The following is a 14,643-nucleotide window of genomic DNA, read 5'->3' on the forward strand; positions in this document are numbered from 1 at the left end:
ACTGAGACATGTACTACTGGGTGAATCTGACATTACACAGAAAAGTTCAGTCACAAGAACGGTCAGAAGAGGGAACCTCAACAGGAGTTGGAAAAAACCCCACTGTATTTCATTTTACATTCTTGTTTGTCAAACACAGAGCTAGATACAAATCTCCTGTACTCATTCAGCTGTTTACCACTGCTCTTATTACCTTGGAATGGAAGGTAAGTGCCTGAAGAAACTGATTGGAAGTTTAATTTTATGGAAGAGTCTGTAAATACCTCTTTGTCCCTTGCTGAAATTATATTTGGTGCCTGCCAAGAGTAATACTCTTCTGTGCTGCAAGCACAAATCTGGTAGGATGGAACAGTGAAGAAACCTCCCTGATGGGGCTTGCTAAACCCTAGCTATCACCTTGCTTTAAATTATGCAGTGTGGTAGTGTAAAGTGGCTTGAACACAGCAGATTACCCAGCACTCAGATGCAGTGGGAGATCCCACTGATAGCTCCTGCCAGGGAATGGGAAGAGGATATGATCAGAGAGCTCCGTGCTCAGGGTCTGGTCTTTAGGGAGCTGCAGGCAACAGCCATTAAGCTAAAAAAACTCCAAGGGCTTCTCTAAGCAAAGGCAGGGAGAGCATCAGTCCCTCAGCCAGTTAAGGAGTCACACTCCCAGCTGCTGTGTGTATCTGGCCCCAGAATTAACAACCTACCTTTCCAAAAAACTAATAAAAGCAGTTCTGGACCCAGGACAGCAAACTCAGCAGCCTGTCACCCAGAAACACGGCGCTGGTACAGAGAGATGGCACCTGTTATTAGGCACAGCTTTGCCTACGTGAGGGCCTGGAGCTAGATGTGCATTTTGTTTCCCCCTGTATTTCCTGAAGGAATAATGACTTTAATTAAAACCTACCACATTCCCCCTGGCCTCGAGCATGTGCAGTCTCCAAGCCCTCGTTGGCATCTTTGCTTTCAGCAGCTCTCCTCGATGTTCGCGTTTTGGTTGGCAACTCTGGGGCTTGGAGGAAATTGCTCACTACGCTCCTCATGCCCTTCTTTCCCAATTCCTTCTCCACCTCTGCAATGCACAGAAGAAAAGCAATCATTGCAATCAACTGAAGATAAAAAACTGTTGCTCTGTTTGGAATTAATAGCTCAAAAGAAAAGGAAACAACATGAAACAGGGGTTCCTTGGGGTTATTCAGCCATTTGGCCCTTTAAAATGAGATGTTTGCCCAGAAAAAAAACCCCACATGTAAACAAGTAACTGCTTTCTACATCATTTACACCAGGTTGTATAACACAGGACTGAGTTTCATTGCAAAGCAGTCTATGAATAATGGGCAGAGTTCAGGATGCAGTCAGCCCTTTCCCCACCCCAACAGGGACCCAGACCTACCATCCGATATGCTGGATTCCTGAAACATCGTTTCAAAGGCCTGATGGATCTCAGCAAAGGATGGTCTATCAGAAGGACTCCACTGCCAGCCTGAAAAAAACCACACCACCACTCAAAACTTCCCTCCAGCAGCAGACACTCAGAACCCTGCACCAGGAGGAGCCAGAAATCACAGTTCCCTTCCAATATACTGAGATAAAATACTGACATGAAAATCTGATTTACAGGGTGCTGGGTGTCTGCAACCACTTTGGCTCAGTGACAGCTGCAGACACCCAGCACTCCCTAAATCAGGTTTTGGTGTCAGTGTGTGACAGTAGGTGCTGAGCACTGCTGGGGTAAAGTGCAGGGCACTGAGTCACGTACCAAAAAGCCACAGTGAAGAGTCACAGTCAGTCCTGCAAGAAGCCAAATGAAGCTCCTGCTTCATCCTTGGAGCACAAGCTTTTCTTTAAGTTGTCAGGAAAAAGGAGACAAAGGAAGCATTGAGATCCACAACAAATCTCCTCTCCGAGCCTGTGGGCTCCCAGTGGAGATGAACAGCTGGTTTCATAGCGTGTTCATCCTCCAGGGAACACAGTTTTAACCAAACACTTCCACACAGCACTGCACCTTCCCTGCAACAGGCAGGGAGTTCTCGTGCCTTGCTGTACATAGCCAGATCCTTGCACTTTTACTGCACCTCTGCAGACCTAAAAAGCAGCATTAGCAGGGCTAAGAAACACTTACATGCTCTCATGAGCTCATAAACTTTCTCAGGACAGCCTTCAGGACGCTCCATACGATAGTCCTTCTCCAACAGCTCATAGACTTGAGACAGGTCAATCCCAGGGTAAGGGGACATACCGTAGGTTGCAATTTCCCACAGCAGAACACCAAAGGCTGCAGTAGAGAACAAGAGGGAAATTAAAAAAAAAAAGGGAGGAAAAAAATCAATAAGCTTTGTTTTCATCTTGAATTTGAGAGGATGTTTAGTGGGAGTAGTCACTACACAATGCTGCACACTTAGACCAGCTCTGGATGGCTCAGATCCCATGCTCAGCAGCAGCTTAAATGTTAAAGAAGCGTAACAAGCCTCTCCATCAGCACAGACAAGTCTCCTGCGATATGACAGGGTAGAATTAGACTAATTTTCAATGTATCAGTTGTCTCAAACCTGAACGCCTTGAGATCCTTCAAGTCCTATTAGAGGCACAATTAAGAGACTTCACAGTGGATTAGCTGAAACCGCTTCACTGCTGCACTGCAGTCGCTCCCTCAGTGTGACAGCTCCTCTCATTTGCAACCTCTCCCTGGAGGACTCGCACATTTTAATAGCTCAGTGTTTTTGGGGTGCCCTTGTTTAGTTGTAGCGTGGTCTAGATGGGAAATCTGGGAGGCAGCAGTGAGAGGAAAGTTTCAGCAGTTGCTACCAACAAGATACAGAGAGGGTGAGACATTCTGGTCCCAGGGAAAGCTGAACAGGAAGGGGAGAGCACAAAAAGGGTCTTGGAACAGGCGAGGCATTCAAGTGGCAGCAGTCAGTGGGGATGCAGGTCAGCAGCGGGGTCAGGCAGCTAACCCAGGAGTCAGGCACACAGAGTAAACCCAACACCAGTTCAACAACCTGCATGTAATTAGTTCAGTCACCCTATTCTCTTCTTAACCTGAAGAGAAAGCGATTACAATTCTGCATAAGTAAGGAAATCACATCACATTACATGGCAACGCCACCAAGGGTAATTTACATTAGACATTTCTGTGCACAATTTTCTTTGATTGCTGTCTTGAGGCAGTGAGGTGAAAACATCTAAACCCTGGCGTGCCCAGCAGCAGCCCTGGCCTCCGGGGACAGCTGATCTCTGATGAGATCACAAAGTCCCCTGCCCCAGCTCTGCTTCCCAAGGTTACATTAACCCTAACTAAAGATACCCCATATTCCTTTGGGATCTTTCCTCCCCTAAGTACTCTGCTATTGAAATGCAACAGGGATCCTGCAGCCACCACAGCAATACAGCAACATCCCAAGGCTGTGGCAGATACTCCGCACCACATGGAAACCCAAAGCAGCAGAAACACCTTGGTCAGCAAGCACATACTCCTTGAGAGGCTATTTTGGCTTTTCCTCCCTCATCTACAAAACATTTTACATCAGCCATCTACCTAAAAGTTTCTTCAACATGAAGCCTTTCTCTGCACATTTTCCCCCAAACTGCAGAAAACTTCATCTCTGCTTCACTATTGTCTGTTGGTTTATATATAGAAGATGCTCAGGATATCATTTTCCAAGTGCCTTTGGGACCACATTCCACAAACTTCTATCTCATGTCACTGGGCACTTCTGAGAATTTGACCAACAGCTACGGCAGAGATACAAAACCCAAAGACAGGCTGATAAAAGTACAATGAGATTTTCTGTGGTCAGATTTGACACAATACAGCTCCATTTAGCTAAGCCTACTCTTATCACCAGCACTTCAGGGCTCTTCAATAACCATTTGTCATCAAATTTTCCTTCTGCTTCTCCTCATCTCATTCCAAAGATTATTCTTTTAAAATGCAGAAAGATGAGCTTGGAGCTATCACTAGACAGATACACACATAATTATTTTTTTTAACATAAAACGAACCAGATTCCCTCCTCCTTGAAGTAGTTATAAAGTTTTTGGCTTTATAACAATGTATCACTTCATAGTCTTGTGCCAGGACTCCATCAAGGCAGTAGCACTGGTGCCCTCCAGCCCTCTCATACATTTCTACCAACACCACAGTATCCTTTACTTTCATATTTGCCAACAACTCGGATATATATAAAATCAGGTCGGCATTCTCTGTGCTCTGCTCTGAGACTGCTCAAGCAGAGATTAGGTCCTGCACTCTGACAAGCTCATAGAACAGCGTGGCTCAAACCAGGAAACCTGCTGCTCCCTCCTGAAATGCTCCACAACGGCCTAATTTCACAGCCCTGGAAAAGAAGACTATCATCTGCATTCATCTGTCCATGCAAATTCTTACCCCAGACGTCGGATTTAATGGAGAACTTGTTGTAGGCCAGGCTTTCTGGTGCAGTCCACTTGATGGGGAATTTTGCTCCGGCGTGGGCTGTGTAGGTGTCACCCGTCATTAACCTGCTCAGGCCAAAGTCTGCCACCTTCACCAAGTGGTTCTCCCCTACAAGGCAGTTCCTGGCAGCAAGGTCCCTAAAAAGAAGACCAAAAATAGGCAATGAGAAGTCTTTACCATCTCACTTTTAGCGATAGCAAGGAAGCCTGCTGTTCCCAAAGAAACCTGGGCCTGTGTGATTATTTTGATCCAAATATTACACAGAAATTCTGGAGTTACATGCACACACACAAGAGGGAAAGTTATTTTCCATTCCGTCTTCATAAGACTGTCATTCGAACTTTTTTTTTTTTTCTTCTAATTTGAAGTGAGAGCTTCAAGAAGCCCCCTCACTTTCAATAAAAGCTGCCACCCTCAGGATAAAAATATTTCAAAGAAATGTCAGTGCTCAAGTTATCAATAGCTGGGGATGAGCACTGAATAAACCGAGTTTCAATTCCTCACTTCTTGCCCACCTCTGTAGTGCTTCAGGCACCCCAGTCAACACCAGTCATTCTCCAGAACTCCTTTTCCAGTCCTTGCTCAAGCACCAGAGTTAGGTCTGCACTTCCATCTCCCTGGTGTACCACCTTTTACCACACAACTTGTTCACAGTCAGCATTTGGCCTTGCAAACCTGCTGTAGCCTCTGCTATCAGTGCTGGCATTTTCAAAGAACTGGGCAACAAGCAAATTTAACTTTTTCTCCACTTTTTTTCCACCACTGGCTCCACCCTGGCAGGGGAGAGATGTGCACATTGCATTTACCACCTCCCTGGCTTGTACATGCTGTTTGCATTCTTGGAAATGCTTCAGGAGGATAAAAATGTAAAGCACAGAAGCACGTTTCTCCTAATATTAGGTTTTGTTAAAAACACTTTTCCAGATTATGTCACATTGAACTAAAAATTGATTGTACCAGGAAGCTCCTGTGAGATCTTTAGATATGAGGCAGACACTGCTGTTTCTGTTGCTTGTTCTGCTCAATCGGAATAAATTAAAAACCAGAAAAAAGTACATCTTACTAGATGCCCATTTAAATTTCACGGTGTTTTTGAATGTACCTTCTTATCAATGCTGATTACTACAATGTGTATCTAAATAAAAGCTCCTCTCCATAATCAAATTCTTCCTTCTTCCTGATTCATTAAATGAGGTCAGAGCCCAGCATTTGAATCCATGGATGTGAATTGTGACAACTCTCTTCAAATAATTGGGTAGGTGGTTATGGGGCTGGCTGATAAGGAAAAATGCTACTATTTATTTTAGATAAATGGGTCATCAGAAGTAAGAGGAAATGAAATGAATGGCAGAGAAGACAAATGAGATTCACACAAAGGAGTTTTTAAAGTTTACTTCCTGTGGGCTGAAGGGACAAAATCCTTTCAACAAAGCAAATCAAAGGCTGGAAATTTTAATTGGCAGCATCACTGTTCAATTTATTGACTGATAGCAGCACTTAACCAGGCCTTTCAAGCAGCAAAGGCAACTCATCGCTTAGAGGAGCACCTAGAACTTTACACACGATCTTCATATTTGTCTCTATGAAAAAAAACCACGTGCTAATTTCATATTCCAGTTAATTGGGCAGGAAAGGTCATGCTACGACACTGAGAGCATCTTGTACAAAGCTCAGCCACTCTCCAGCTCTGCTGCAGGATGTGTCATTACATTGCCAGGAGCCCATTTCTGCAGATGAGGAACGCAAAGCTCCAGCCATAATTGCAGCACACTTTAAAGGTCAGAGTCCCTGAGACTTTTAAGACAGCAGACATGCTTATTAAAGTGAATACACAATCTGGACAATAGCAGGGAACAATCCCTGCAGCGGAAAACAAAGCAAACCAAACCAGAAAGAACAGGGGCTGAGGTGGCGCTCCGAGGGTGATTCTGCTGCAAGGACCTGCACATACCCAGCATCACCAACTGCAGATGGTTTGAAAGGCTGTTAGAAACAAGGAAGTGGCTTGTCTGGTTCATTAAAAGTCCATTACTTTGGGCTTACATTTACATTTAAGGCCTTGCCCAAAATAGGTAAGTACTGATGTGTCTTTCACCTGCATCTTGCCCTTTTCTCCAAAGGCAAGAGAAAAGCCCTGAGAGAAAACCCATCCTTTGGACAGGTTAATAGACTGTGTCAGATATGCACTAGCGTGTTAAATATATGACACCAATCAATGCTGTGATAGCCTGAAAGGCAGGAAAATACATCATGGGGTGCTCTGTGCTCGAGATTCAAGGGTGCTCACTGTCTTTCCTACCTGTGGATGAAGTTTTTCTTCTCCAGGTACTCCATGGCAGAGGAGATCTGAGTTGCCATGTACAGCAGCACCACAGCATTCACCTCCTGCCTGTTACACTCACGCAGGTAATCCAGCAGGTTCCCATATGTCATGAACTCTGTGATGATGTAGAAAGGAGGTTCCCGTGTGCACACCCCTGGGGAACAACATAAAGCTGACGGTGAGTGTTGGAGAATATCAGTGAATCTTCAGGTTTTGTCCTCCAGGGCAATTTATACCTCCACAAGGCAGAAAAATGGGGCTCATGGAAAGAATGGATTCTGCTTGGAAGTGGTTAATAGAGGGGTTTAATTTTCTGCTTCAGGCTCTGGCAAATTAAACATTAGGAAGACGAGATCATTAAAAATCATGTATTAGTGGTACAAATTGTGAATTTTGCCAGACAATAAGTGTCTGTATTTAAAGCCTTGGTATGGTAAGCAGCTTATCTGCTCCTTAACATCCATATCACTGCACAAGGGTTTAGCTCAAATCCCTCTGCTTGGTATTTATCACTTACCTAATAATTGCACCAAGTTTGGATGCTTGATCTCCTTCATTACTGCGGCTTCTTTCAAGAACTCTTCCACTTCCATGGTATCCTCCTGCAGAACAATGGCAAAGCTTTGGCAAAGGCAGTGTACACAAAGGAGGAACAGATTTTTGCATGAGGACACAAAAAGAACTACAAACTGACAACATAAGCCACAGTTCTTGCAAGGTAATTTTTCCCTGTAGCCACAACACAAAGCCAGGGAGTTAAAAACACTAATTTTTTGGTATGATTTAAAAAAAAAAATTTTTGTAATTCTTATACTAGTTGAGCTTTCTGGGGCAAGAAAATCCATATCCCTTTTGTGAAGGGACTCTCACAGATCACTCACGAGCTGAAAAGGAAAAACAAGCTTGTTCCTAACAGGGGAAAAAAAAAAAAGATAACATGAAATAAAAAGTACAGAAAAGGAACAAGAACGAACACGAAAGAAAGGATACACCACAATCAAATGCTTGAGAGGCTGCTGAAATGCAGGCCCTTGGGTTCACTGGGCAGGAACAAGAAATCCCCTCTCTCAGTCAGGGAGGCACGACCGATGGCAGCCACTGTGTGACTGAAAGCCCAAGGTTTCACAGATTCATTTCTGGCATTTAGAGCCTGACCCATGACACATCCGTTCTGGGCAGACGTGTCACTACCAATTTGTTGGGTGCCATGAAGTTACTTGGCACAGCACAGAACCAAGGAAGATACTACCTTGCTCAAAAGACATATTTTTCTGAAGCAAATACACCCCAAATGGCCGGAAGGTCATTTCAAAGTGGTGCAAAAATACAGATCTATTCCTAAAGCAATGTTTCTTTCTATATCCATTTTTTTTTCATTGATGGATTAATGTTGACAGGCTACATGGACAAAGTGTTTTAAGGAAGGATTGGAAAGGATTTACTGCTGCTGGTGAGAACGATAACAGTGGGCTGCCACTGTGAGATCCAGCCAGCTCCCTGCTCTGCACTTAGCACTGAGAACATTTTTCCAACACTTCCATTCAATCATTTACTATTCATTGCCAATTAGCTTGATTGACAGCTGTGATTTGCCCAACACACTGTCAAAACTAATAGTCCAAAGGTCCTTGTGAGCAGAACCTTAAACTGTTCCCTTTGGCAAAGGAAATTGGGTTAATAATCCAGGTTGCAAAATTATCCTAAATATGCCTTTCTCTTATTCATGCTACACAAACCGTGGAAGGTTTGTCCTCTGCATAGCTGCTCCACAGTTTGAAATTTCCTACCTCTCAGTGACCATATTAATAGGAAGGACACATACAGAGAACCACTGTAGCAATGATCTCTCTGAAAACCTGATCTCGTGCAAAGGACCAAGCTTAACCGGCTTCCAGCTCCCACTGTACTAAACCATGGCAGAAATAGAACAGTTCTGGCTGTACAGCATTTTCCCAGCACAGCACAGGGCCATGCCATGGCATTAAGGGACACCAGGGTTACATGTTGCCTAATTTAAAACGCAGGCTACTCTGCTGGGGAAAAAATAAAGAACAGAGAAAAAAACATCCAAAGAAAAAGCAGAGGCAGTCCTAGTGGCAGCAGAGCTGAGGTGAGCAGTAAGAAATGTGCTGAGCTGACCAGCTCACAGCAGCTCAGCCATTAAATGGCCCTCAGGAGAACCTGCTGTGGCCACAGTCAAGATCAGCTGCGCTTGGTCCAGTGCAGGTCACAGAGCTCCCTGTCGCCACAGCCACTGCCTTTTGCTCCTGTCCAATTTGGGGGTAAAAACACAAATTCAGAGTGTGTCCTGTTATAACAGACCCTGATAAATACTGATGTGTCCTGTACAACTCACAGAGCTGCCAGGGATGAGTTTTAATAGGCAACATCTCAGCACCAAAACATGGTCTTGCCCTCTCCAGTTAAACACTGAGGAACAGCACGAGCTGCTTCGATCGCTCCTTCTCCAGCTCTGTGCCAGCCATGAGCTATGTTTAGACATTTGAAAGAAAACTGAACAACAAATGGGTGTTCGTAAGCATCATTATTCAAAAAGATGCTGGAAGGACTTTTCTCCCCCTCTCTCTTTTAGTCTTCACTCTCCTTTATCTTTTGTATAGAGATATCTGAGGTAGATGGGGAAGGAGCAAGAAGAATCATACAAAGTTTTGAAAAACATTCTCTCAAAGGAAAATAAAATGAGTCATCTGCAGATTTGGGAAGAAGCTGCAAAAGGCTTGTTTTTCCCAGTAGAACTGGGATATAAATGTGATTTTAAAATGTTTCCCAAAACTTTGAAGAAAGCTATAATCCCACCTGTCAGGCAGTAGACTAATGGATTTAAAAAAGGTGGATTATAAATTTGCTTTTAAGGATGGTTTTAGCGTGCATAATTGCAGGTTGAAGTGTTTCTCAACTCTCTTCTTGGTTGTTCTTACACTCCCCAGTGGAACATGCTGCTCCATACTACATTATGAACCATTTTAGTCGTGTTTCATTAAATATTTATTTGATATATTTGAAACAGCCACGGTCTGTATTAAGGCTTCTCCTTTGCACAAACAGATTTGATGGGATAACATGTAATTTGTCTTTGTTGATGGGTTTTAGGGAGAAGAGAACGAAAGCAACAACTTCAGTTTGGAGCAAGATGAGAAGTCTGAAAGCGTCAGGAATCCTCACACTGCAACCAGCAGCAGGAAGATGTTACTGCAAGCAGTGCTCCGGGAAAGAGCTGAGCTCTCCTCAGTATGAGCAGGTGTTTTGCTGATCCTGGTCACGTCCCAGCTCACCTGCACCGCGAGGCTCCGAGCGATCCCGAGCAGGGACAACACTAGATGTCACTCGCTCCCTGTGCAAGCGGCACTTGGACTCCCCCGCTGGGAGCAGCAGCAGGAACCTCCAGAGTACAGAAAAGGCCAAAGTGAAAATACTTTGTGCAGCCATGGCAACCCAGAAGTACTGAGGCAGCCGCTGCTCGGAGAGCAAGGAAGAAGTATTTTCCCCAAATCAAGGGAAGGTTCTTCCCCTGACACTGAAGAGTCTACACAGTTCTCTCCACTTCAAAATTTCCATTGCAAAAAAACTGAAAAGAAACAAACGAAACCCTCGGTTCTGTTTGTTTCTGCAAGACCATACCATGTCCCCATTCGAGGAGAGAGAACATGGTGTCAAGTTCGCATAAACTCCTATTAAGCAATCAAATGCAATGCGTGCAGATGGTGCCAGAAGATCTCAAGACAGTTTTATAAACATAGATGAATTAAGCAATGACCTTATGAACTCACAGAGCACTATTTGCATTTCAAGAGACAAGGAAACCAAGATGCAGAAATCAGGGAGCAGAGCCAGAAACAGAACTGATTATCCAGTTCTTCATTAAAGCCACTTATGAATTTTAATATACCTTAGCTTGCATACCCTTTTTCCTCCTCTTGTGTCTTTTGATAAGAAGCAGCTGTGAACAGTTGCTTAAGACTTCAGGAATACAGGGAGCTTGTCTTTTGGGAAAGATGCCACATAAGACAGAAAATCAAAACATGTAAAGCCTCCCTGAAGCACAGCCTTTGAATTTTATGTTGACTGACTCACAATCCACAATTTTTCTTAATACACCAGCTTGTGCTGGTGTGTTCATCCGTGAACAGCTCACCTTTACCACACCCTGAATGCGAGACATTGCAGCACTACTTACTTTTCTAAGGTTTCATCCTTTCTCCAGTAAAAATTGTGCTGTTAACATCCTCCTTTGTTTAGATACGAGTGTTAGAGGTATCATATAAACCGTAAGAGGATCAAGCTCTTTCAAAAATACTCTATTTCCAGCCTACAGCACACAAAGGGAGGGCCACCATCAACACAAATACCTAACCAGAACTGCGGGCAGGCAGCTAGCTTGGACTTGCTTCCTGCTGGATGGGGAATGCTCCGAGATTGAGTCCTACCTTGAGAGTCTTCACAGCCACTGTCAGGTTGTACTTCTTCCAGACCCCTTCATACACCTCTCCATACTGGCCTCCACCCAGCTTGTGCTTCATGGTGATGTCGGTGCGCTCGATCTCCCACTTGTCGTAGTTGGGGGACACGCCGTAGATGGTGGGCTTGTTGCGCTTGGGCGCCGGGTAGTGCAGCGTGGTGATGAGCCCATCTGCCACGGTGGAGTGGTGATGGACCAGCTCTGCCAAGGTGTTGAAGCGGCTCTCTGAAGACACATAGAGCTGGGAACCAAAGGGGAAGGGAAAAGCTCGTTCAGGTAATGCCGCTCCGTCAGAGAGCTCGTACACAGGAACAGCGTCATAAAATTGAGAAAGCAAAGTGTGCCATTGCTTCTACTCGAGCCGTGGAACTGTGAGCTCCAGAAGCTCTGTAACCAGCTCCAGAGCCCAGAACAGTCAATGCTTACATGGGAAAGGCATGGATTCAGGAGAAAATACATGCACTTTGCCAAAACAACAGGGCAGAAACGGCTGCAAATTGCTCTAGACTGGCATGCTGTTGCTTGAGATGCCTTTTTTCAAAAAGCTGGTCGGTAGAGATTGTGGGACATTTCCTGGAGAGTATGGGGGGGTTGTCAGCTTCAGTGTCTCTATTTCACTGTTACTATTTGGGTTATGACATTTTCACCTGTCTAAATTCTCTTTGAAGTGTCACTGGCAAACCAGAGTTTTCCCTGCTTTAGGCCTGAGCTTCTGCAGAGGTTTAGCATGAAGTCAGGGAGCTGGTCTGCTCCATTCCTGTGACGGGCACTGATCAATAGCACAGAAGGAAAATCATTACCACTGAATGAAAACCTGCTGCGAGGCGTGATAACCCATATTTGTTACCTCCTTAACATTTATACAGAAGATCCATTTTAAGCCTAAAATCCTGCTAAAGATAACAGACAACTGACTCCCTCCCACCAGAGCTGTGTGTTTCCAGTTTTCACCCTCAAGCCCAGTCTTCTGCCAGGCAAGGTGAAAAAAGCTAGAAATTTAATTATGTGAAAAGTGCTGGTTACACCTGAAGGAAAGGGAAAAATCTTTGCATCAAAGTGCATTTTGCATCATAGTCTAGCCTAAAACACAGAAGATGGAAGAACTCAATTTCTCACAAAGGACCAAGGTCTGGCAAGGGACAAGCTCGCAGGAAGAGCAGCACTATGTTGGCCACCCAAATTCCTGTCCAGTCCACACACTAGTCCTACTGCTCACATCACATGCCAACAGCTATGATCAAACTTCCTAAATGCTTCTGACACGCTGGATGTACACTCAACAGTTTCTGCATGTGCACTGGCCATCTGTTTGGGATTTCAGGCTGGGAAGTTGATGGGGATGCCAGGCATCCAAAAATCCCAAGACTGAGGGTCAAATTCTGCTTCTTTCACCTACACAGAATTTTTGGATGGAAAATGAAAATGCATCTGTGAAGTTCCAGCAATAAGAGAGTTATGTCCAACAAAAAAGGGAGCTGCATTTGCAAGAAAAAAAAAATGATTGCAGGAGGGGACAAAACCACCCTCAAAGTTGATTAAAGTCTTTGTACTCCGGAAAATAATGGCAACCTCCTGGGGAGCATGTACACAGCTCTCTACCAAAATGAGTCAGATACTCTTTTGGTAAAGAACTGGAGCAAATCTCATTTCAACATTATGGCTTAAAAAATCCCCTCAAAACCCCCTACAAAAACCTACAACGCTTTTCATGGTCAAAGACATGAAATCACGTTAAAACCAGGTGTTCTGAGAACAGAAAAGTGACAACATAAGAGGCTTTTACAGCTGCTTGGTGTGAGTGACCAAGCATTAGCCAGTACAACCACAATTTAAAACAAGCCACGCCTGTTGGGGAACGACTTGAAGTACTTGCAGTGGTATGAGCAGTTCCCATGTTACACTGAGAATTAAAATCTAATAATACGGATGTAGAAAAACCTGAACTCCAGGATTACTTGGAAGTATTAGAGAGGCATGGAGAAGGAAGCTCCCCCATGGTTTTATGACAACTTATATCTCAGGAAAATTAGAGACATCTGTATTTAATGTGACAGATTGTATGATCCTGTTATAGAAGGAGAAAGAAGCTAAATAAATGGCTAAAGGTTTCAGAGAAAACCTGTAGCAGAATGAGGACAGGACTCACAAGAACAGGCCACAAGAACAACACTCTATGCCTTAACACTCAGAAAGTTTTCCATTTACATTAAGAAAAACTTCTACCAGTAAACATGTTTATTCTGTAGGCAGGTTTTTTCTAACCTCTCACAGATGATATCCAAGCAGAAAACCATGTGGTGCTGCTGACTTGTACTCTTACACAGGTGACAGACCCAGCACCTGAGTTTTGTAGGGACTCACAGTTTGCTTCCTGGCTACACTGTTGAGACATTATTTGGTCAATTTTTGTGTATCAAACAAACCATAAACACCAGTCCTGTTCCAAGGGGCTCTGCTTGCACAAATGGGCTGCTCATCTGCACTTCTGCCACCAGACCACATCTCTTTTTCCTGGCTGGAGTATTTTATACAGGTGGTTAAACTGGCCCATGCTAGCCTCAGTACATCCTGAATCCAATGGCACTCCCTCTCCTCACTCAGCAGACAAAACTGAACATCCACACCAAAAAACGAAGATTCAAGTCTGCATCCAATTTGGCCACTGGAGGATCCAAGAGACTCAAACAGGATCCCAGTCCTGCTTCCTTCATGCTAAGGACAGCAGGATTTGAAAAACTGGCTGTTTATTCAATTGGGTTACTCAATAGAAGGCTTTGCCTCAAGTACTATCAAGTCAGGAAAACCAAGTCCTCTGTACCACGGAAGTGGTTTACCAGATGACTGGCTGTAGTGTGCCAGCCAAATCGAGAAAGGTCACTTTTAATACCTTCCTTAAAAAAACCCCAACCAACAAAACAAAACATTAGAGGGTGGTCCAGAAAAATATGACCCATTAAAGTGGGAAATAGAGAAAAAATTCCAAGAGGAATTTTTTTAAGTTGTTGAACACCAACGCATTCAGTATAATTTGTACTAAAATTAAGATGTACAAACCTCTGCTCTGTTTCTAGTCCCTTCAATCTTCCCCCAGGAAAAAGTCTGGGTAAGGCTTTGCAATGCAGGACACACCACCATACCGAGCAGCAGCTGCTCTCCATGTTTCTCTAATACCTCTTTCTCCCGAAGTGCGTTCTGCCAGGCACAGGATATGATCCCACCAAAGCCATTCATCCTTACTGCAGCACAGGGAGATATTAAATTCCCTGGACAGGCTGACTAATGATACAGCAGGCTGGGAGGGCCCCAGGTGCTCAGGGCAGTGAAGGTAAGAGCTCTCCTCCAGCACAGCCATGATCTGCTGCGAAGCCGATAATAAATAGAGTGCGACACGAGCAGCTCAGAGCAGGACCAGCTCCAGCA

The 14,643-nt window shown here is 44.3% G+C and overlaps 1 protein-coding gene across 4 annotated transcripts in view; it reads right to left on the minus strand.

Annotated features, from left to right (window-relative positions):
* The window catches only part of ABL1 (ABL proto-oncogene 1, non-receptor tyrosine kinase), a 78,199-nt gene that overhangs the window by 5,126 nt on the left and 58,430 nt on the right, over positions 1-14,643 (minus strand). For all 4 annotated transcript variants that reach the window (XM_039561531.1, XM_039561532.1, XM_039561533.1 and 1 more), the window contains 7 exons: positions 11,192-11,464; positions 7,264-7,348; positions 6,723-6,900; positions 4,376-4,560; positions 2,111-2,263; positions 1,382-1,471; positions 896-1,060 (listed from right to left, as the gene is read on the minus strand). In XM_039561531.1, coding sequence (XP_039417465.1) covers positions 896-1,060; positions 1,382-1,471; positions 2,111-2,263; positions 4,376-4,560; positions 6,723-6,900; positions 7,264-7,348; positions 11,192-11,464 — 1,129 coding nt within the window. The remainder of the gene's footprint in view (positions 1-895; positions 1,061-1,381; positions 1,472-2,110; positions 2,264-4,375; positions 4,561-6,722; positions 6,901-7,263; positions 7,349-11,191; positions 11,465-14,643) is intronic.

Source organism: Corvus cornix, chromosome 17, assembly GCF_000738735.6.
Source record: "Corvus cornix cornix isolate S_Up_H32 chromosome 17, ASM73873v5, whole genome shotgun sequence".
Classification (NCBI taxonomy): domain Eukaryota; kingdom Metazoa; phylum Chordata; class Aves; order Passeriformes; family Corvidae; genus Corvus; species Corvus cornix.